Source organism: Pinus tabuliformis, chromosome 1_2 (assembly GCF_031772625.1).
Source record: "Pinus tabuliformis cultivar Carrire ecotype Pingquan chromosome 1_2, CPIR1, whole genome shotgun sequence".
NCBI classification, from domain to species: domain Eukaryota; kingdom Viridiplantae; phylum Streptophyta; class Pinopsida; order Pinales; family Pinaceae; genus Pinus; species Pinus tabuliformis.
This window is the reverse complement of record NC_142298.1, coordinates 264,785,092-264,809,011: the sequence shown is the minus strand read 5'-3', so window position 1 is coordinate 264,809,011 and position 23,920 is coordinate 264,785,092. Positions and strand designations below refer to the sequence as shown.

The following is a 23,920-nucleotide window of genomic DNA, read 5'->3' as shown; positions in this document are numbered from 1 at the left end:
TACCTGGATATCTATTTGAAGGTGTTTCTGGTATGTTGTTGCTCCCGCTCCAACTACCAAATCGACCGTTTCTTCCCAGCCTATCTAAGATCAACCTATCTGGTTCCCAGATCCAGAGGACTTCGATATCAAAGTCTTTTGGCCTTCGTGCCCAAAACTCCAAGAACATAGGCTTAATTTTACAAATTTCTCAAAACTCAGGCTCATTCCTCAGATTTAACAACTTTCCTTCCCATGTTTGCCCCCCCGTATTCATCCTTTCCCCCTCATACAGAATCTTGTTTTGCCTCCAAACGGTGACCCATTGTCCGAGGTTCCTCCAGCGAAGGGATAAGGTGATAAGATTTAGCGGAAGTTTGTGCAGGGAACCACCACCTGCGTTAATGGTTGACAACAAACCCCTTTTAATAGAAAATATACATCTTATTGTATTCATTGCCTTCGTTATAACTCCTTGTGATTTTATATTATGATCTCTTTTGATTGCATCATATATATATATATATATATTATGGATTCTTTTAAGTTTGTATAGTTTGTATACTAAGTCACCTGACACGGGGATTCGAGATTCGTAGGATATGGGGATTCGAGAGTCGGATTCAAACATGTTGACCCCCCGGAACAGGAACGTAGGATTCATTATATATTAGTTTACTATATATCTATGTTGCAGGAAACGTGGTATAGAGGTCCGTTTCTGTACGGAAACGGGTACGAAACGTGGAAACGCGTTTGGTACGGCCGTGAAACGCGTTTCCGGCCATACTGCCACGTTTCCCGAAACGGAAACGTGGCTAGTACGGCCGGAAACGCATTTCAGGGCCGAACGACCCACGTTTCCTCATTAACTTGTGTTTTTTTTTTTGTTCAATTTTTTTTTTAATTTACTTTTAGGGTATGTTAGTGACTTCTTGTTGCTTCTAGATGCGTGTCTAAAGTTATAAAAGTGAAGTTTTTCCCTAGTGTTGATATGCAGTTCATCAAGGAGTTTGAGGGATATGCAGTTCATGGTAATGTTAAATTCTTAAAGTAAAAGTGATATTCTCCTTTATTTTTCATTTTCATCCTTCTACTTAAATTTTTAACATTACCATGAAATGACTCAGGATGTTTGAGAGTGGTTTCGCCCTCATTGGATTTCATATGGAGAAAGTAGAATTTTAGATCTCACTCAAAATCCAACAGACTTATTTGTTTTTCAGGATTTCAGGATTGGAGGGATTGCAATGTTTCCATTGGATTTTATCATGTACTAGGGTATGGAACTTGTATTTAATCAAGAGAACCAAGCCCTCTATGCAGGGGAAACTCCAAATAATCAAGATCATGTAGGGTACTAGGGTATGAAACGTGTATTTAATCAAGAGCACTAAGGTCGTTCGACTATGTAGGAGGAGACTCCTAATACAATAGTGGTCTTTCTAAAGAATGGGATGTGGATGCAGAAAACCCTGATTTGGATCTCTCTCTTGCAGCCTTATAGTCTTTATTGTACTTGCAGCCTCATATATTAATATAAATAAAGGCTGATTTTGAGATTTGGATATATAATAAAGGTTGCTTTTGGATATTCCGATATTTTTATTTTCATTATGTGATCATTCATGAGTAAATGTGATGTAAATTAAATCTTAATGTTTAAGTGTAATAAATTATAATGTATCATTTATGCTTTATGATTGCACACACAAACACACACACACACACACATATATATATATTCGCATTTCCTCGTTTCCAAAATTTGGGGAGGTCGCGTTTCGTATCGCTTCCCATTTCGGAAACTCGTACCCGTTTCCCCGTTTCGTGCAACTTTGCTATATATATATATATATATATATATATATAGATATATATATATAGATATATATATATTAAAAATTAGATATTTCTTACACAAATTCTCATTAATGATACAAATTCATTGATTTCAAACATAGATCATCTAGATGTTAGTTTTACTGTTTACAAAGTAAGTTAGTAACATTATAGCAATTAGCATGCATAGTACATACAAAATTCAAATACATGTCACATAAAATGATAAATCATGATTCATAAATGAAAGACAACTTACAGTTACAAGATAGTAAGATAAAGACACTGACAACTATAGTTTTCTCATTAAGTCATCAAATCAAAATGTGTTACATAGGTAGTGCAATGGCAATGCCACAATGGCAAATAGAAATAGAAAATATAAAACAACTACAGGTATACAAGCCTCAAGGAAATAGGTAGCCCATGACTCATGAGTCAACAATCCTCGTAGTCATCATCAGAATCAGCATCAATATCCTCATCATCATGGTCGCCATTTCTCTCCTCTAAATCCTCCTCCTCCCCTGTATCCATAGTCGCCTCTGAATCTGCTAGTGTGAAGAATGACCCCTCGAAAATATCACCATCATCAAATCTAAAAGGCTCTAGCACTGGATCATTGAGATCCATGTTGGCCAATGCCAACTCAACACTACTGTCCAAACCCATACCATCAGGAAAGACATCCCACATCTTTTTCTTTCCCCTCAACCACTCTTCCCTCTGCCTGTAAATAAGACGAAGGTTGGTGTGCACATACACCATTGTCTCTGCCCTGGACTGCTCAAGCATGCTCTTCTTCACACTATACAAATTCCCATATCTGCTCCAATTCCTCTCGCAACAAGAGGATGAAGTCACCTGAGAGAGGAGCCTCATGGCTAACTGCTGAAGAGGAGGGCTTGTTGCCCCATGATTTTCCCACCAAGAATAGGGCTTCTTAGCCCCCCTGTCTCTAATCACATCATATCCTGCAAATCGACCAGTGCCAGTGGAAAACTTTGCAAAGGCATCCTCCACCTCATCAAGGGATGCTCTATCCTGGAAACCCCGCCTGAATGCATCTTTCCTCCCCTGTGAGATTTCACCATCCATGTGAGGAGGGAATCTGCGGGAAGGTCCACCATTCAACCACTCATGGCTGTAGTATTTTGGGTTTAATGAGTGAGCCAAACAATGTAAAGGTGTGCAATTCTTGTCGCTTCTGCTGACAAGAATATCCTGTATAGTACCACAGAAGGCCTCTGGTGATGTCTCATACTCAGGGCACTCACTCTGTAGAATAATGCTCCTCACAAACTCAATCATGGAATCCCATCCCTCATAAACCTCTCCTAGGATGGGTTTGTCTGTATCTGCAAATCGAAGCAAAGAAATGATAGGGTCCATGATCTGAATAATTAGATCTACCCTCTCCCACCAAGCATCATCTAGCACTGTGTCCTTCACTCTTTTAGAGGCTACTTGATCTTTATTTCTCCAATAATACCAATACTCAGAAATAACCATGGCCCCAAGAGCGGTCTTGACCTCCCTCAACCTCTTCAACCATGAATGAAGAGGCAAACCATGTATCAACAATCTTCAACAATGATAGATTGTTGTATTCCTTGTAGATAGTGAGGGCATTTGTATGATTTTGCACAAAGTTACGGATATGTCGTGCATCCTCAATAATGTTACCAACTTAAAGCACATCAGAAGCAATGGATTTCAGTGTTAAGTTCAATGAATGGACAATGCAAGGTGTCCAAAACACTTGTGGATATTTAGCTTCCACAATCATGCCAACAACCTTGCAAACAGGTGCATTATCTGTAATGATTTGCACATAAGAATCAACACCTACGTCTTCAATGACTTTAATAAATAACTCATCCATAAATTGTGTATTCTTGTATTCTCCAAGTGTATACACTGATTTCAAGAAAACTGGACCATTCAAGGAAGACACCATGAAGTTGATGATTGGGTGTCGTGCTAGATCTGTCCATCCATCAGAAACAATGCTAACCCCAGATGTTGGCCATGATGCTTTAATAGGCTCAAGCATTTTTTGCACTTCTTTTTTTGCCTTCGTCAACAATGTGGTTCTAAGCTTCTCTAAACCAAGAGGCAAATACCATGATGGAGACCCATGAGTTAGAGCTCGACACATCTCAATAAATAGAGGTGAGCATGCAACATTAAATGATATGAAGTTTTGATAGAAAAAGAAGGCAATGGTGAGATCAAGCTCTTTCTGTTTCTCTTTTTGAAAAATCTTGTCCATTGGACCAAGTGTAATTACTCTTTTTTTTGCTACTTGTCCCCCAATAAAACTCTCAAATGGAAATTTCGTGGTGCCTTTCCTAAAAAATGGAAGGGGGTCTTTATTCTTGGTTTTTCTTGATTTTGCAGCCACATTTTCCATACCAACAATGAACTCCTTTTCCATTTCTTTCCTCTTTTGTAAAGGAACAACTTTGCACGCTCCAATTCCACAACCTGGTAAAGCCAACAAATGGGCTTTCACACAGTAATATGTGCTTTTGAAAGGAATGTGGCAAAAGTTGCATCTCCATTGCACATTGCCTCCTCCCTTCCCCTTGGTGCTTGTCCCATCCTCTCTTGTGACATATTTCCACAAGGGATATTTCTCAATGTTGTCTTTAGGTCCTCCTCTTCCCTCAACATTACTTGCAGCAGACTCTGATGATATTGGGGGAGGAGGGGCATCTCCAATGGAGACATTCTTCCCCTTCCTTTTTCCCCTAACTGCTGCCTTTGATTGAGCCATGAATACTGTAAAAAAATAAACAAAACATGCACAAATTTGTAAAAAAAATTCATATACAAACTGCTGTAATAGAAATGCAAAAAAATAGAGATGAAATGCACTTACTTGGTGCTTGAATCTCCTTGCCGAACGCTCCACACCCTTAGCTCCTTGCTCCAAACCCTTAACTCCTTGTCCACAACTCAATGTATGCAAAATTGAAAGAGAGAAATGGTAAATGACTGAAAGAACAACACCTTTTTATGCCCGTGGTTTCACTTTTTTGGGATTCGAATCCCAAAATCGGGACACGTTGTGTCCTAACGGGACACGTACGGGATTCGTACGTGTCCCGTTAGGACACGACATGTCCCATTCTGGGATTCGAATCCCCAACGAATCGTGTCCGATTCGTGGGATTCAGACACACAAGGGATTTCTAGCGAATCCGGTTTCATAGTTTGTATATTATAATTTCTTCTTTTAGTTTATATAACAATTAATTTATATTATAATTCCTTTGTATATTATATATTGTATTGCCCTTGCTATTTTGTATAATATGAATTATGTTCAATTTATTTTTGCACCATTTATATTATATTCCCTTTTTATTTTGTATATTACGCTGTCTTTCCCCTTTATTTTGTATATTTATATATATTATGATGGTGGTATATAGTATATACATTAAGTACTTGACTCTATATATTTAATATTTTTGTGAGTTAGGTATTCACTTAGAACTTTCAATAATTAATTCATTTATTCTTTACTTGGCAATTTTTATGATAAGTTAAAATGTATACTAGCGCAGTGCATGCGATGCATGCATATGTAGCTATCATATGCATGCTAATATTCATATGCTGCCTGTGATGTGAGATGGGCTATTATAATAAAATGCAAAAGATGGCCGAGACATAAAAATTTAGCGCGTGGGCAAAAGCCAAACATGAGCTCTAACTCTTATCATTATGGCCATCACCCTAGTTCATAGGGCCCCTATGTGTGCCCCCTGCATCATTAAGGAACCCATAATTGTTCCAACCCCTGGTGGGCGATGAATTGCCCAACTTTAAAGGGGGAATTCATTGCTTTATCATACGCATCATGCTCTCATTCCCTGGAGCTCTGAGCAGTTAAAAGAAATAAAATCAATAAAAGGCAAAAGGCATATGAAGAAGGGTGGAAAGACAAAAGCCAAGGTAACTCATGTACTATGATTGCTCCCTCTTACATGTATACACCCATGTGTGGGCTTCCCTCATTATACCTACCCTTGTACCATGGCATGTGGCCGGGACATAAAAATTTAGCGCGTGGCCAAAAGCCAAACATGAGCTCTACCCGTTATCATTATGGCCATCACCCTAGTTCCTAGGGCCCCTATGTGTGCCCTCTGCATCATTAAGGAACCCATGATTGTTACAACCCCTGGTGGGCGATGAATTGCCCAACTTTAAAGGGGGAATTCATTGCTTTATCATACGCATCATGCTCTCATTACCTGGAGCTCCGAGCAGTTAAAAGAAATAAAAATCAATAAAAGGCAAAAGGCATATGAAGAAGGGTGGAAAGACAAAAGCCAGGGTAACTCATGTACTATGATTGCTCCCTCTTACATGTATACACCCATGTGTGGGCTTCCCTCATTATACCTACCCTTGTACCATGGCATGTGGCTTGGAGCCTTCCTGCTACCCCACTCTGTTCCACCATTATTTCACATGACACTTGCCATCAGACGGATTTACCATGGACTTGTGGGCTTCCCTCTTTGGTTAGCGGCTTTCCATAGGTCAATTACTCTTTAAAACTCGTTGGGAGTTAATCATTCCTTGACCTAAGTTATCCTTGCTTGACCTAGGGTATCTTATTCCCCTTTGATTTTACAAACCCTAGGCCTTGCTTGGATCCCCTAGGTCTCTCTCTTGTGGTCCCATTCTTTGTATGATCACTATCTCACAAAACCCTAAGAGAGGTCCTCTTATCCCCTTAGGAAGCCTTGATCTATGTATATCCCTTGCATTGAGTATCCCTTTCCTCCTAGGTCTAGGCCTCCTCCTCATAAGTCTTTCTTAGAGAGCCCTTATCTTGCTTTTGAAGCTATCAAGCGATTATTTGAGCCTCTCCTCTAAATGGGCTTTGGAAATCACACCATACCTAGGCATTGATCCTGTCATTCTAGTTAATTAGACACTATACACAAGTTTTATCTTGGAGTGCTATCAGCCCAAATTTCAATGTATATATTTGCTTGTGTACATGCATTCATGGACGTCCATACCACATTCACTTCAACAACTGGATGACACATTCACCTGAGTTTCTTCCCAAGGCGTTTGATTCCAGTAATCCTCAGCACTCTTTCAATCCAAGTACAATGTAATGTACAATTTTCTTGATATTTTGTTACGTATGCTATGATGAATAAGAAAGCTGTAAATAGGTTCTATTATGGTTTTTTCATCTGGCAAATGAACTTTCTGAAACTGTTGGTGATTGAAATGTAAGAGGGTTGGAGAACAAAAATCTGTAAAGTAAATACTCTCATAAAGAACAAGTTGCTTGTTGAAGTTTTTGGAATTTTATTCTGTTTTGTTGCCAACGTGGGACTAGGGAAAAATTTATGGGCTAAGGCCAATTTCCTGTGTGTTCTCAAAAACAAATATTTGCCAATTTTCAATTTTTCTAAAAATAATTTGTCAAAATTATATAGGATAAAATTATTTTGCTCTAAAAATCTGACAATTTTTTTTCTAGAAACTAAATAAAATCCTTAAAAGATGAATACTTTTACAAAATTATTGCCAGATATTTTATAGTTGGCATTTCAAAGATTAGTAATATTTGCCAAGGTTTCTACATTTTAACAGAACTATGGATTCTTAAAATCTTCCCTGCTTGGCACTCTTCATGTTTTAACAATTTATCATGTCATGCAACTTTTTATATGCTTTCTTGCTTGGTCTTACTCTTATATCTGTGCATTTAAAAATCTTTTGCATTTACAGGGAAGAATGGTAGGTGTATGGTCAGGTCCTGTAGGTGGGATTGAAAGTACTTTCTAGATGTATGGTCAGCTTCTGTAATTGGTATTGAAAGCTTGTTTCAAATTCATGTTGGACATTGGAATGCATTTCAAGTTTCAACTTTGAATTAGTTCACACTGACTTAGAGCTTTTCCAGTGCAAGTCATTGTTACTGGATGACTTTTTAGTTATTGATCTTTTTAGTTCCAAGGAAAACCTTGCTGGAAAACCCAAACAGTGCTTCCTCACATTGATGGATGACATCCCTAGTAAGCCTGTCAGTGTAGAGTAGTGGCCCTGGCCAAGGTGAATTTGAAGTTTGAACCAGGTCCCTGTCAGTATGGAACTAGCCAAATGCCCAGCAACATTAGCAACATCTGGTTGAGTTAACCCTCTGAGCTTGCTTATTATTCCTTTTTTTATGATTAGGCCTTTTATTACTCTTTTGAACAAATTATGCTTTGAGTAAACTGTAAAAGCAAGGGCTAAGACATAAAAAAGGTAACAAATAGTAGTAAGTGCAGTTAATCCTGAAAATGCACAATAGATGTCAAATATGGGATGTTCTTATCAGTGCCTATATGTGCAGAGGCATACATATGTATATGTTAAAACATGAAATAGGTCATGCCTTTTATATGTATTTTGATTTCCTTATGCTTATCTATATATGATATGCAGGTTTGCAATGTTCCCGTATCTTGTTCACCTATACCATTACTTGCCTTGGAATTTCAACCACCAAGGTCATAATTGTTATGTTATGTTTCATAGAAAGTACAACGTATTCAATTAATTTAATCTATCAAAAATATAGATATGGAAAAGAGAACTTACAATCAATTGGACTTTTGATGTAGGACAAAGGTACTTAAGTCCGTTGAAGCATCCTTAAGAGTTGATGCCATAGCTAGTGCAGGTTTTCAAATGTCTCGTTCCAAGCTTGTTAACTTGATCAGGTACCTACCATTGCACACCTTTTGGGGAGCAAGGATATTATACAAAACCATACCATTTATGTGAGAAAGGTTAAACAGCGTCAATTATTTAAAAAATGTGAGAGTTTCCTTCAATTTAAATATGGTGTGAGAATTTCCTTCACAAAATGTATCTCTAACAAACATGTATCCATCTAGATTGACATATAGACAGGAAATATATCATTATTTTGATCCATTTGTTTATATGGCATGAGCATTTCCTCCAATTTGTGAAATGTTTTATTGGATTCTAGAGGATTTGGGCTCACGATATCATACATCTATGATATCAAAATTAAAGGAGTGACTTAGTTTAAGCTTTGGATGTTTAGTTTTTTTATTATATTAAATGAGGAATACAATTAGTAGAGAAACTTTTTGACCAGTAGAGTCTATTTTGTTACTAGTACATGTGACATCCAGCACTGTAGGTAGATTTTACCATAAATTCAATGAGTCTAATGGGACTTTTTAATGATTTTGTAGCATCTTGGAAAATACTATATAAGACATTTTTTTTCCTTTTCTTTTGGAACTAAATTTTTAGCAATCGATCATAAATAAATGGTTTTAAATGCACAATAAATATTTACTGATTTATTCTCATTTTTATATTTAACTTCCAATTTGTAAGTAGGAGCAAACTAGGTCAGATATCTAGGCTGGCCCACTTGGGAAAATTTCTAGCATTCAGTTGAACCTTGCTATAGTTGTCATCCCTTTAGAGCCTCTCTATAACTTGACAATGTTGCTTTTCCTTTGTGTATTTCTAAGCTTGAATGTCACAAAAGTTGTAAACAATCATTTTCTGTGAATTTGACTCAATAAATGCTTCTTGCTTGGGATAATTTATCACTCTATTTTGTTGTCTCTAGATTCTCTTGTTATATAATTTTGCTGTTAAATCTCATTTGTTCTTTGTTAAGATGTTCACAAAATCACCATTCTCTACATGGACTAGGGCTGGTTATCCTTTATGATCAGTGCTTAAAATTGATAACACAGCAGAGCGCATTAGTTTGTTCAATAAAATTACAGATGAATGGAATTGTAACATTCAAACTTTCTTCCGTTTAGCTTCTCTTCATTGAGATGATGTGTGAATTAGAACTCAAAACAGTAAATGGTAGATTTCTATAGACCCAATGACATGTCGCTTGATGTAAGCCATCAGTTTTAACTTTTAACAAATATTAGTCTGCTTTCAGAGTTGACTTGTCACTGTTAAATGTTTCTGGTCTTGTATTATTAGGCAATCCTATTTAGGATCATTTCAGCTTTACTAGTCCCTAGCGTGTTTTGGAAGCAACTTGAAATTCCTACTCTAACAAATCCTAGTGTCCACACAACTTTCTTTCATAGAGTTTCTCCATGCCATATGAAAATATACAATTACATCCATATATATCCATAAGAGCTCATGCGGCCATATATGTATGCCGTTAATCCTATAACTTTGCATGTTATTTGTTTGTGATCTCTAGCAGATCCTAACCTTGTTCTATGTTTCAAACCAGACTGAAACAGTTTGTTCTTTAAGGATGTTTTTAAATTCCTGAAAATTAGATAAGACAAGAAAAACCCTTTAGGAAACTGGTGAAGGTCCACCATTGGGGGGTCCCAGACCACTCAAAGAACCGGTTCAATTACAAAAGCATAGTGCTCATGCAGGGAAATGGAAGCTCCAACCCAGTCAATATAAACTCTACTCAAACTGTGGCAGGGGCTGAGATTGGTTTCCTGGGTTTAGGGAAGATCAAACACCTCTTGGATAGCCCAAGCCAGGGGCTATTATAGGATGAAGTGTCAGAGTAGTAAAGCAGGAAGCATGGTTATTATGGAATTTCTTTTTACTGATTAGCTGTTTAAAATAATTTTTTTATTCTCTTGTTGTAGTAGTGGGGATGTTCGAGTCAATTGGAGTGAAGTAACAAAGAATGGAACTTTGCTGAAGGCTGGAGACATAATCTCTATCAAAGGAAAAGGAAGGGTACAGGTATGGATTTAGTTTTTTTTACTGATGTAAATGTTTATACCCTGTTCCCCTCTTGTTTGGTGCTTTAAGTGTCATACATTTGCATACAAGTACATTGAGAACAACATTCATTTTCAATCTTTTATCATGATAAAATGCTGTTAGTAACATGACCATTGACCATTCAAAGGTTCTCAAAGACACCTATGATATCGACATCTTGTCATTGATGTAATGATATATGTTGGTTATGAATTAAACTAGAAGGGAATTCTTTTGAAGAATGTATATATATTTATATATTCTTTTTTAGAGAAATAAGTTCCCTTCACATGCCCACTTGTTAAGCATTTCAAGCGAGGAAGTTGGTACCTTGCTAGTGTGCCATGGACTCCCCTCTTCCCTGATTTTCTAGATGGAGGATGATGTTAATCTGTAGTTGAAATACTCGTTGGTAACCTCATGAGACTTGGTGGGATTGCATCCCATGATCTCCTTGAGTTTAGTGGAAATGGTGGAACCACTCGAGCTATCCCTTGGGTCTGTATATATTATGTCCTGGAACAAAAAGAGTTATAATAATATAACAATAGGTTTAGGGGCAAAATCCCTTCCTAAAAAGCCAAAATATAGCATATGAGTTTGTGCCTTAATAAGAACAAAGTCAACATCTTTATGAAAAAACTAAGGTTGACTTTAACAAGAAAGTCAATTCCTGCTTAAAAAGCTTCAATTCCCCTAGGCTAAGTGGGGATGGTTCCTAATGATAAGTTGGAAAACATTGGTGTTTCATTTAAGCCAATAGCGAACAACCAAGTTGTGTTCCATAAGGATTTGCAGTTGTCCCTAATCAGCCAAGTATCTCCCATGTGTGAACCTTACCACAGAAATGGAGCCATAAAAAAAATCAAGTTCAACCTAAAACTATACCCAAAAAGTCTTGGAAAATGGGCATCTCCAAATACATGCTTAATCATTTCATCCTTGCCCTAAAGTATGCATGTTATAGTTGTAACACCAAATTTATGAAGCTTGGTCTTGACAGCCAAACCTTGGTGGAGCACCAACCATGCCCATATTTTGTGCTTGAAAGAAGAAATAGATTTTGAAATAGATCAACACCTACTCAACCAATGTGCTTCTAGATCCTTCAACCCCCACCTTTTGTTCAAGTGTGAGACAACATCAAAAGTATGACATGTACAACCATAAAGGTCCCTTTCCAATAGATGCAGAAGGGTTTTCCGCTTATCCACCTCCAATCCCCATAGAAAAGACAACCCTTGAAGTTGCATTTTAAAAACACAAGTTTTAGGAATCATTCTAAATATGTCCTCGTTGACGTTTGTAGCTTGCATGGGTTCTTTTGTACAAGGCTAAGTGTCTAGGCGTCAAAAGTCGTCCAAATTTTCTTTAGGATACTTGCTCAGTTTTTGAATAAGTTGCTTTTGTGATTTAGGCTAAGTCTAACTTAGGAAAAATACATAATTAATTATGTTGGCCATTGAGCTAAGAAAACTAAAGAAAACTAAATTATTTAATTTAGTGAATTTGTTTTAATCTCAACCCTTGATCTCAAGTGTCTTAGGAAATAATATTAGCCATCCATCACTTTGAATATTAGGGTTAGGGATTTAACCCAATGAGAAATTATAAAAGCAAGGATAAGGAGAGAAGAAAACACACACAACAGTGAGTAAGCACAAGACTTGAGAGATCTCAGTGATTGGGTGGAGGAGGAGTTTTATCCAAGTGTGTCAGGTCCAAGGAAGGTGCAAGGGTGTAGCAAGGGAGATCCAGATCAACCAAGTAGATTGAGGGTGTAGGTTTTAACATTGTACAAAAATTACCTGCATACGAATTCTAAAAACAGAAAATAAACAATGGCGAGAGCATAACTCATAAAACAAATATACACAGAGATTTCCCCTGGATCCATGCACAAAACCATAGGTAGGTCTGGCCACCTAATATAGGGTCCATGGAATTTTTCCCAGGGCATTGCCCCGGACCCCGTAGAGGGGGGCTATTGCTCCCCTCAAACCCCTCGACTAGGGGGGCTGCTGCCCCCCCCTGTGACCCCCCTGCTGCGCCCGAAGCAACGAAGGGGAGCTGGCCACCTCCCCTTTAACCCCCTGGCTTCACTACTGAGGCTAGTCGTGGAAAGAATATGACACAACCCAACAGAGGGATTGATCTAGGCTTTGACTAGCTGGATCAGATCCAAGGTATGCAGTATTTTTAAATTCCTTAGAGGGCCTTTTTCCTGAGAAGGGAGCCAAAGTAGGTTTTGATATTAGATTAATGAAGAAGAACTGATTGGGAAGAATATTTGTATGTAATGTATGTTTGAGATTGGTTATCATTTTGCTTCTACTGAGTGTTTATGTAAAGATCCCAATTGTGCTTTTATTTAGTAGATTTGTAATATGTTAGGAATTAAATAGCTAGCTTGTTAGGTTCAAGGAAATTTTAAAAGTCCTCATAAAGAGATTTGTTCGAATGATTCAAATTTTGATCCTGGTTAACATCCCACAATTTTTTCGAGAAAGGAAAGATCCCATGTAATGGCCCCAATTTTTGGATTTCCTTGTAATATGGTTAGGGGAGATCTCTAGATCTTGTGTCAACTAGATCATTAGAAGTAGGATTACATCATTGGCGGGCCCGAAGAGTTTGGAGGAGTTTTATGGGGTTCGAGTGGGATCACTTGCCATATTTCATCATCAAGATCAATTTCGCATGGTTTGCACTTGGTTCTGTTGCATTCTGATGATTCCCATAAAATGGGGTTATTATCATGCATCTTTTAATTATTTACACTTAAGGTGCTATTTGGGGTTGATTACTTGGAGGAATACCTTAGTGTAATAGCTTGTTGGAATTGGGACAAGGCAATATGATGAAAAGGGGCAAATTAAGGGTTAAAAGTGACTTTAATTAGTTAATAAAAATCACTTTATTAAATAAAGAAGGGAAAAGTTCTTCTATTATTTAGTTGGAGGAAAAAGGTAAAATAGTGGTAAAAATGGCAAATGAGTTATAAAAAGGGAAATGAGGGGGTCTCTCATTTAGCATTTTTGCCATTTGCGAAAAAGGATTTTTGGAGAGCTCTTGGAGAAGAGTCTAGGGTTTTGGAAAATCTAAGTCTGGTTGCTAGTTTCAATGTTGAAACCATACATCCTAGCAATTTTAGGGAGTGAGATCACTCAAGTTTCGCTATTGTGCTTCACTAAAGAAGAAGATTTACAAAATATAATGGAGGTAACAATTTTATCAATTGATTTTATCTTCTAATATTGGATTTTGTTGAAATCTATGTAGGCTGAGAATACCCATCCAAGCTTAGTTTTGGGGCCAAGTTCATCAAATAACAATGTTCAAATCAATAAAAGAGGGTTCGAATTTTGTTGGCCATAGGGTTGAGTCTATCCTTCAAAAGCTGCTGGAAAGCGTCAAATCAGTCACCCAAAGAGGGCAGAGTGGTATCTCTATTTGGACCAAGTTGTTAGTTTTTGTAGCATTAGATGGTGTTCTAGTCTCGACAATTTTTAGGGAGGCTAAGAAACACTTGAACTCGATAACCCAGAAAAGGTTTAAGAAAAATCCACCTAGAGATGCCTTAATTAAGCTAATTAATCAATAATTAAATTTTTCCTAAGTCTAACTTAGGGAAAATGATTAATTAATAGTAATTAATTGAGGAAGGTGATATTTCTCACGGATCAACTAAGAAATAATCTTAGCCGTTGATTAAGTTTTAATCTTGGCTATTGGAGTCCCACAATGAGATTATACGAAGTCGATGGGTAGATGGAGGAACATACTTGAGATCAATTTCCTTGGGCAGTTTGACTTTCCAGTGAGCAACAACATTTTGTCAGAAGAGTTCGAGCTAGAGAGGGGATGCAGAGATAGAGGGGCAGAGACAGTGAGTCCGGAGGAAGTTTTCCAGTTCTAGAGAGTCAAAAAGATGAGGCTGAAAATTTTCTCTAGGAGGCTGCGTAGAGGCAAAGCAGAGCCTCAAGTGAGCATCTCGATTTGGATGAAGAGGAAGACATTTTCAGTTTCAGAGGTTGGGAATATTTTCCAGAGGGTCGGAGAAGTATTTTTCCAGTCAGCAGCAGGCAGGACGACTAGATTGGTAGTTGTTTCGGGCAGTGCATGTGGCTGGTAGCATTAGGGTGACGCAGAGCCTGCACATACCACTTGGACAACTAGCTTTTCAGAGGTCAGACAGTGTCGGGATTGCTCAGAGAGAGGGTAAAATCCCTTAGTAAAATTTTGTCAGTATTTCTCTTGGATATATTCTCTAGTTTGGCAACATTTATTATACTTAAAATTTTCTCACTACAGCTTAATAATAAAAACCCTCCGCTGCTACACCAATTTTTCCGCATTGGGTTTTTCCGGGGACATTTGTCCAAAAACAACGGTGTTATATTGTTGTGTGTGTGCCGATATTTTCTCAGTTTCCAGTTTATCTTCCGTAGTATTTTTATTTGTGAAGATTGCAGTGTGATTGATTTGTTGTTGTGGCAACAATAAACTGTTAAATTAATTTACATTTAGAAGAATTAATTCCAGTTGCTGCAATAGAATTTCAATAGTGAAATATTCACACGAGTTCCTCTTCTTCTAACTGGATGAGTTGGGTACTTCATGTAGGTAGAGCTTGTTGTGTTTGTGGGATGCAATTTCCTGGTCAGAAGTTGAATATACAGTTGTTAAGTTTATTGTGTCTTATGAGGCCGAGTTATAATTGTAGAAAGGGATTGAATTTCTCTAGTTCCCAGTGCTTTGTGTGGGCAGTCTTGCTGGCTAAATATTATCATTCAAGTGGGTTGAATTCCTCCTTGTTTGTTGGCTGAACATCCACTGAGAAGAGCACTGAGATTAGTCATTATTATATCAATCTTCAATAGTCCAAGTTCTGCCTAGATTCATGAAGGTCGTGGCACATATGTTGCTAGTTTGTTGGACTGTTAAAGAGGTTGGGTTCGAGCTACCTTTCCGGGTTGTTTTCTGACTCATTACTATTGAGAAATCTAGGGCATCAAGGTTGGGTGATTTCTCTATTAATGATAACTACTTGTGAATGCTTTTTACTTCAATAGATTAGGATCTTCTCTTTAGTTAGATTATTATATTGTTCTTCTTCATCAAACAACTACCAAAGCATAAACAATAAAGAGATAAGAGACACAGAATATAGGCAATCAGCCAGGGCCAAAACCTCTCCCACTTGAGAGGAAAACCCAAACAAATTCTTCTTCTTATAGAGACTTGAATTGATGAATACCAAGACCTATTTGACCTCTCTAAGACCAAGACACCAAGCTTCTTATTTTGATCTCTATTTCTTAATAGTCAACTGCCTGGAAAGTGTTACTTTCTAAATAGTGCCCTTGACTCCTTTGCTTAGGATATAAACTCCTTTTTGCTTGACTCGACCTCCCTTTTGACTTAATTTTCTCCCAATTCAGTTACCCAAGATGACTGAAATGCCTCGGTCCTTTTTCCTGTAGTAGACAGTCCTGCAATCTCGCACGTGGAGAGATTAGCCCCAAAACAGATTCAAAGAATAACTCGGCTTCTTGTTCTTTCTTCAATGCTTGGATGGAGGCTCTTCTTGTGATCTTCACACCTTTCCCTACTTCAGATTGCTTCACCGAATTGCTTATCTTCAAATGGAGGCCGAGTTGCCTATTTATAGTGGTTTTCCCATGAGAAATAAGCCAACTTGCTAGTTTTCTAGGCCGACATGTCATTTGGAGTGGCATCATTATTTCATTTAAGGCTGACTTGATGGAGATGCTTGAGCTTGGTCTTGGAGGGTCTCTTTGACTCTTTCAATGACTCACATATATTTGTAACATGCCCAAGAAGGGTCCTTCATACATGACATTGACTCAATTTGACTTTATGACCAATCCTAAGGGCTCACAATGGGAGCCATAACTAAAAATAAAATTCCTTGCTCATGAAACCCAAGAGACAAGCATTACAATAATAATTTTAGTTTTCTTCTTTACATTAAATACATAAAATAATAATTACACATGTCATTATGAAGACCGAACCTAGTTACACTTTTCAACGCTCCCTCTTAATAGGGAGGTATTCATATTGGTAGTTGGTCATTCTCAATTTGAAGAATTCTCATAAGAAGAGTTGGATTTGTAACCAATGTTTTTGCATCATATCAACTAACATTGTCACATAGCAAGGCATTGACTAATAGCTCTATCTGTCCACAAGATCAGAGCAGAATGTGTTGAAGAAGATGTAACTAGGCTAGGTCTTCATAAATGTAATTTGATATTTGTATTTATTCAAGAAAAGAGAAAATTATTTTTATATTATTTGTCAATGAGTTTCTTGCTCATTGAAAATAGGTCAAGCACATTTTAAAGTGCTTCTAGAGAGTCAAAGTCAAAATGTAATTATGATGAGACCCTTTGAGGGCATGTTACATCATGTATGTCAATGTACAAGGTCATGGGAACACCTCCAAGTCAAGTCAAATCCTCTCCTAGCTTCAACGAAGTCTCCAAGTAGCCAAATAATGAATAAAAAATGAATTGTGATGAAACAGTCAAGTTGGCTTGAAAAGGAGGGACATACCTCTATTTATAGAGGCTGTCCACTCCTCATACAACGCATTCATTCAAGCTCTGAAATCAGCGAGGAGATAAGCTGAGAAAGGAAGTTAAAGGGAAGTTTATAGGGTCTCCAAGGATAGCGAGGAAGAAGGGTATACAACTGAAGTTAAGGAGACCATTTCTAGGGCAGCTACAGCCACACGTGCGAGGATAAGGAAGGTTGCCTATGGTTATGACAGTAGTCACTAACAGCTCACCATATCTCATTGTTTAGGGTTCAAACCAAGCCTACAAGACCACTCTCTCAAGCGAAGGATCAAGGAAAAGACAATGAAGATAAGGGGACTGTTTTAGGGTTTCTGTCCACACATGCGAAGATTTCAGCAGTGTACTTTTTGCAGATTTGACAGCAGTTGAAGGCAACACATTTAGAAGCCTCATTCGGATGTGTAACTAGGTCTACAAGGTCTCCTAAGGAAAGCGAAGAAGGTTCTCTCTAAAGCGAAGTAAAGAAGCCCTAATTTTCTAGGGTTTCTCCTAAGAAGAAGAGAGTCTAACTTAGACAAGCAGCAGAAGAAGGACGAAGTGTTGAGGAGCAAAGTGCTGGAAGAAAGAGGTCCATGTGCCAGAAGTTATAGTGCAGAAAGAGGAAGGATTTGACTTAGGCTTGGAGGAAATCCTAGTCAAGGGTCTAGGGTTTGGCAGTTTTTCAAATAAGAAGCTTCAATAAGATAAAACTTACTAAGGGTTTTCCTCTCAAGAGTGGAGAGTTTTTGATCCTGGTAGAGAGCCAAACTTTATGTTCTTTTTATTTTGTTTTGGTAGCAGTTTGATGAAACACACACACTAATAAGAAGAAGATAAATTGTCAAAGTGCTTCACAAATTGCATATCAAGTGTGAAGAATATTAATAAACACCATTTCCCTCCATTCTTCAACACAATGCTAGCGAGACCAATGATGTATAGACACACTCCTCATTGTTTCTCTTGGAATATACTCCACTCGGGTTCTCAGAGTGTGTTCCACCAGGACTATTCTTATCTTGGCGTCCTCAAAGAATATTGGTCCTCTACGAATGCTCTTATCTTGGATGCCCTAACTCATCCTCAAAGAGTATCAGATGCCAGATGTTCACCCAATACTCCATTTTGTCTTCCCAAGTGAAGACAAGAATAATGTGTCTATCTCTTCCTCTTAATTAGGGAGGATATACATATTCCAATAAAGGAATGTACTCTTTCCTACGGAAGGTATGTACCCAAATTCCCTCTTGGCTTAGGAATTTGTTTCCAAATTTCTACCAAGTTTGAAACTTGTTTTTCAGGCTCCCTCTTAGCTAGGGACCTATAGAAGCTCCTAAGGTGGATATGATGGGACAACCAACTGCTTGAAGAAATCCTCCTCATGATGTCATGAACTTCTTTTCTTTATTCAGGAGTCTTCATGTTTTGGGACTTCTTTGTAGGGCACAAACCATCCATCACTTTCATCCATGAGTCAGTCATGTCATTATTCCTTTCATTGGAAAGTGATCCATTAGTTCCTATCTAGCCTTCCTTCATGCCATGCTGCCTTCTTCATGCCATGTTTCCTTAAGGATCTTTCATCCTACTACATGGTCATCAGGGGTGGAAGATATCCATAGATCTTCCCTTGGCAGTCTTGCATAAGCCCATCCATATATCATTAAAAAATAAAGGAATGAACATTAAATCAAAATTACCTTTGTGATGGTCTTTCATCATGACATCTTCTAGTTCGCATCAGCATATTGCATACATATTGACACATCTCCAAAAGATATATACTGTCAAGGGTATCTTTCTTTTTCAGACTTCATCAAAGCCTTCATATCTTTCTTGGAGATATCCTAGTCAAATCTCTCAGTCCTAGTATGTTGATTGCCTTTTCCATAGTTGCATATTTCATGATCTCTTTCTTTCTTTCTTCACACATTTCCTTCTAGGAACTTCCAGTCATAGTTCCTCCAATTTTGTCAACCACCTCATATATATGAGGACATATTATGTTGATTTCATCTAGTCAATGTGTGACCCATGCCTTCCTGCATCTTTTCAATGGAGGAGATCCTTTCCTTTTGATAATGCTCTCGAAGTAGAGCATTTATCCATGTTATCTACGACCATATGACATGACTCTACAATATTGAATACAAGCATACATACCTCATTTTCCTTTAGGTCATCTAGACTTCCTTCAGTAGCTTCCTTGATTGAAATAACTTTAATCCCTTGATCTTCTTTACTTCTTTTGTCATTATACCATCATCCCATGAATTCCACAAGTTGGAATTCTTTGATGAAACCCTTGCTTCCCTTTTGATTGGTGAATCTTTTGATGAAGATTCCAATAGAGGATCTTGAGTATCCTCATCTAGAAAATGTTTCCTTTTGACTGATGTATGATGATCTTTGTACTAGATGACTTTTTCTTTCTTTTCCCATAAGTACCACTTATGTTACTAATGAGGTTTCCAAGAGTTATATCTTTCCATGGGTGACTGCCATAGACTTCAACTATCTTTCATGCTTCTCTATGATGATGTCACAAGCTCTTGCTTCTAATGCTTCTATGATGCCATGATGCATCCTATTATCTTCCTTAGTGAATCATGATAGCCATATCTTACAACATAAAAACTTGAAAATAAGAACTTGAAAAGAACTAGGTGAGGAAGACTATCTCAATCATAGTAGAGATCTCTTACTTCCTCTTTCTTGGACTTCTTCTTTTCAGCTTCCTCCACTTCTTCGGTGATATGGGCTTCTTCTCTACCTCTTTTGTTATTGTCCTTCTTGAGCTTGGGACAATCTCTTTTGTAATGCCCATATTCTTGACATCCATAACATTGAATCTTAGCCATGTTCCTTTTCTTTTTCTAAGGACCAAATTTCCCAAATTTTCCTCTTCTCCTTGTCATAGCAGCATATGCTTGATTTTGATCACTTGATCCCACATTAGTTTTAGCCTTCAACCTGGTTTCTTCAATCTTGCATAATGACCATAGATCTTGGAATGGAGTAGCTTCTTTCTTCCCATAAATGCTTGAAGTAAAATTATCCCATTCCTCTGGTTGTGCATTTAGTACTACAGTGGTCATCTCCATGTCAAACATTATTTCTCCCAGATCTTGAAGTTGAACGCTTATTTTGGATATCCTGGTAAAGTATGAGGTTATCCCTTCTTCTTTTGATATCCTTAGCTTGTAGAGTTCTTGCCTTCGAGAGATAACTTCTCCTCTAGTGCTTACAGAAAACAACTCTACTATTTTTTCATATGTTTCTTTTGAGGTGTCGAGTTTAGATACATATGGAATGAGGGGATCCTTGATGGATTCTATGAGAATTCTTTGAGCCCTCACTTCCCCTTTCATAAACTTTGAAAGTGCTTGAGCATCTTTTTTTGCTGGTTTGGTGATAGATCCTTTGACATGATCCATAACCTCATTTTCAATGAGATTCAGATCTGTCCTCTTCTTCCATGCAAGATAGTTTGAAGCCCCAACCAATTTGTTGCTTTCCTTGCAAAAAGACATTTTGACAGATTCAAACATAAATATACTTGTGAAGATGTTTCTTCCACTTGTTGCCTCCTTGAATTTGATGATAATATAGATGATAGAGAACTTCTCCTTGATGAAGATAGATCTCCTTGATGAAGATAGATTGCCTTAGAATTTCTGGAGATGATGACAATCTCCTTGATCTTGCTTCTCTAGTAAGAAACTTGATGTATAAGTTCTTCAACTTGAGTAGGGTCTTTGAGGTCTCTTGAGATGACTTGAAGATTCCAAGACATTTTGTTGGTGTGGACTTCTTCTTTGATCTAGGGTTTTGATACTTCTTTTCTAGATCTTGACTTCAAGATGATCTTTTAGATTCACTTTGATGCCTTCCTCGAGATTTGATTCTTGAGTGTCCCTTGATAAGATGCCCTTCCTTGACTTTGTCACCTTACCTTTGATACCATGTTGAGAAATCTAGGACATCAAGATTAGGTGATTTCTCTATTAATGATAACTGCTTGTGAATGATTTTTACTTCAATAGATTAGGATCTTCTCTTTAGTTAGATTATTATAGTGTTCTTCTTCATCAAAAAACTACCAAAGCATAAAAAATAAAGAGACAAGAGACACAAAATATAGGCGATCAACCAGGGCCAAAACCTCTCCCACTTGAGAGGAAAACCCAAATGAATTCTTCTTCTTATAGAGACTTCAATTGATGAATACCAAGACCAAGACCCTTGACCTATTTGACCTCTCCAAGACGAAGACACCAAGCTTCTTATTTTGATCTCTATTTCTTAATAGTCAACTGCCTGCTTCTTCCTTCTGCCTCGGCTACCCTTCAAATCTTGACTTCATTTTCTCTGCTTCAGACCTGCAACTTTTCGGCCCTAATTTAGAAACCCTAGTTGCAACACTTGGAAAGTGTTACTTTCTAAATAGTGCCCTTGACTCCTTCGCTTAGGATAGAGACTCCTTCTTGCTTGACTCGACTTCCCTTTTGACTTGACCTTCTCCCAATTCAGTTACCCAAGATGACTGAAATGCCTCGGTCCTTTTTCCTGTAGTAGACAGTCCCACAATCTCGCACGTGGATAGATTAGCCCTAAAACAGATCCAAAGAATGACTCGGCTTCTTGTTCTTTCTTCAACGCTTGGATGGAGGCTCTTCTTGTGATCTTCGCACCTTTCCCTACTTCAGATTGCTTGACCGAATTTCTTATCTTCAAATGGAGGCCGAATTGCTTATCTTCTAATGGAGGCCGAATTGCCTATTTATAGTGGTTTTCCCATGAGAAATAAGCTGACTTGCTAGTTTTCTAGGCCGACATGTCATTTGGAGTGGCATCATTATTTCATTTAAGGCTGACTTGATGGAGATGCTTGAGCTTGGTCTTGGAGGGTCTCTTTGACTCTTTCAATGACTCACATATATTTGCAACATGCCCAAGAAGGGTCCATCATACATGACATTTACTCAATTTGACTTTATGACCAATCCTAAGGGCTCACAATGGGAGCCATAACTAAAAATAAAATTCCTTGCTCATGAAACCCATGAGACAAACATTACAATAATAATTTTATTTTTCTTCTTTACATTAAATACATAAAATCACAATTACACATGTCATTATGAAGACCGAACCTAGTTACACTTTTCAACAATTACCTCACCCTGGAGCTGCTGTATGCACTCAGAAATTGTACTAATATCTAGCGGTCACTTTGCATACATTCACAACAGGTTCCTCTGTACCTTTCAGTCATGGTGTATTGTTATATCCAGTTACAAAAAGGATGTTTATGCTTAGTTCTATTGTTGAATTAATTGGTATCACTCTTCCTGAGATTGAGTTTGCTCACAAAAGAAGTAAGGGTGTGATTGTAGCAAATATTATCTCCTGGGTGCTGCTAAAGAGGTCTGTCATTTAGCATTTGTGTTGCTGAGTATTGCCCAACCATGTGTCCTTAAACTGTTTGATGAAATTACTCACTGAAAACTCATATATAACTCATAAATTTGGTGGGGAATTATAATATTCACCAAGGGTGAATCTTACATCCTACCAAGTGTGCCATTGGTGATGCACTCTATTCTACAAATCCTTCTGATAGAACAAACCTTCTTTGGCCATTCTTTTACCTGATAACATAGTCAAGAGACCAAGCTGACCTCATGAACATTGAAATGGCCAAGTATGTGTTGATGCAAGATCCCATGCATCTTGTGGCCACTTAGATTTCCATGTGAGAAAGCTTGATATTGTCTATTAAACATTCCAAACTCTTCAAGGTAGAGCTAAAATTGAAGTGTAAAGGCTTTAGTGTTGTCATTTATATCACAATTGAATGTGGCATCTAATACACTAAATGTGTTGAGGGTGTTGAATTTTATGACGAAATAAAAAATTCCAAAGAACTTCGATCCCCCTTGATCGCTTGGTAATGTACAAATATCCCAAGATCATAGAAGTATCCCTTTTTCCCTCCTTTTCTTTCCCCAAAGAAAGCTTTGAAGTACTTTTCCAACATTTTATTGGTTGATTGAGAAGGGAAAATACAAGAAGAATAATAAATGTGTCATTTTGTTAGACTTATATCAATAATTGTAACATTCTTGAAAAGTAATTTCTAAATTGTCATGGATATTCCACTGGAACGGTTCATGACATTAGATTTTGTAATTTTTTGAAGTTTTTTATTGCTCAAATTTAAGAAAATAAATTAAATTTTGAAAACGAAAGAACAAGCAAATAAACACATCATCCACATAAATGAATACAAGTTGTATCTCGAGAAACCCAAAATGAGAGAAAACCTAGCTAGAACATGAGGCTTATGCTTTGCTCTTTTCTTCAGTTATGAGATTTAAATACAAAGAAAAGGGCACTCACTATGGAGTTTCCCATGACACTGTGGCCTGAATGGCTACTATAGAATCCACTTCCTCCTCTATTATGCTCTCAAATCCTACTCCTAGGTGCTTTTCTCAACTATGAAACAATTACAATACTAATGAATGGAAACTCACCCCCTCTTCTTAGTGGTCCATTATTTAACATACCCTGATAGCCATCTAGGGTTAGGGTTTTTGCATCCTCAACACTCAATTAGTGATAAGGTTTCAAACCTTTTAGAATCTTCTTGAAATTCCACGTGGCTAGCCTCACATGTGAGTTATGGTGGTTGACATGGCGTCCACTTG

The 23,920-nt window shown here is 37.6% G+C and overlaps 1 protein-coding gene across 4 annotated transcripts in view; it reads left to right on the top strand.

Moving 5' to 3' along the window:
- The window catches only part of LOC149205368 (uncharacterized), a 260,188-nt gene that overhangs the window by 216,040 nt on the left and 20,228 nt on the right, over nt 1-23,920 (top strand). For 2 of the 4 annotated variants that reach the window (XM_089393456.1, XM_089393454.1), the window contains exons 7-9: nt 8,299-8,363; nt 8,478-8,576; nt 10,494-10,593. In XM_089393456.1, the coding sequence (XP_089249582.1) occupies nt 8,299-8,363; nt 8,478-8,576; nt 10,494-10,593 (264 nt within the window). The remainder of the gene's footprint in view (nt 1-8,298; nt 8,364-8,477; nt 8,577-10,493; nt 10,594-23,920) is intronic. The other 2 variants (XM_089393455.1, XM_089393457.1) reach the window with 2 other exon arrangements.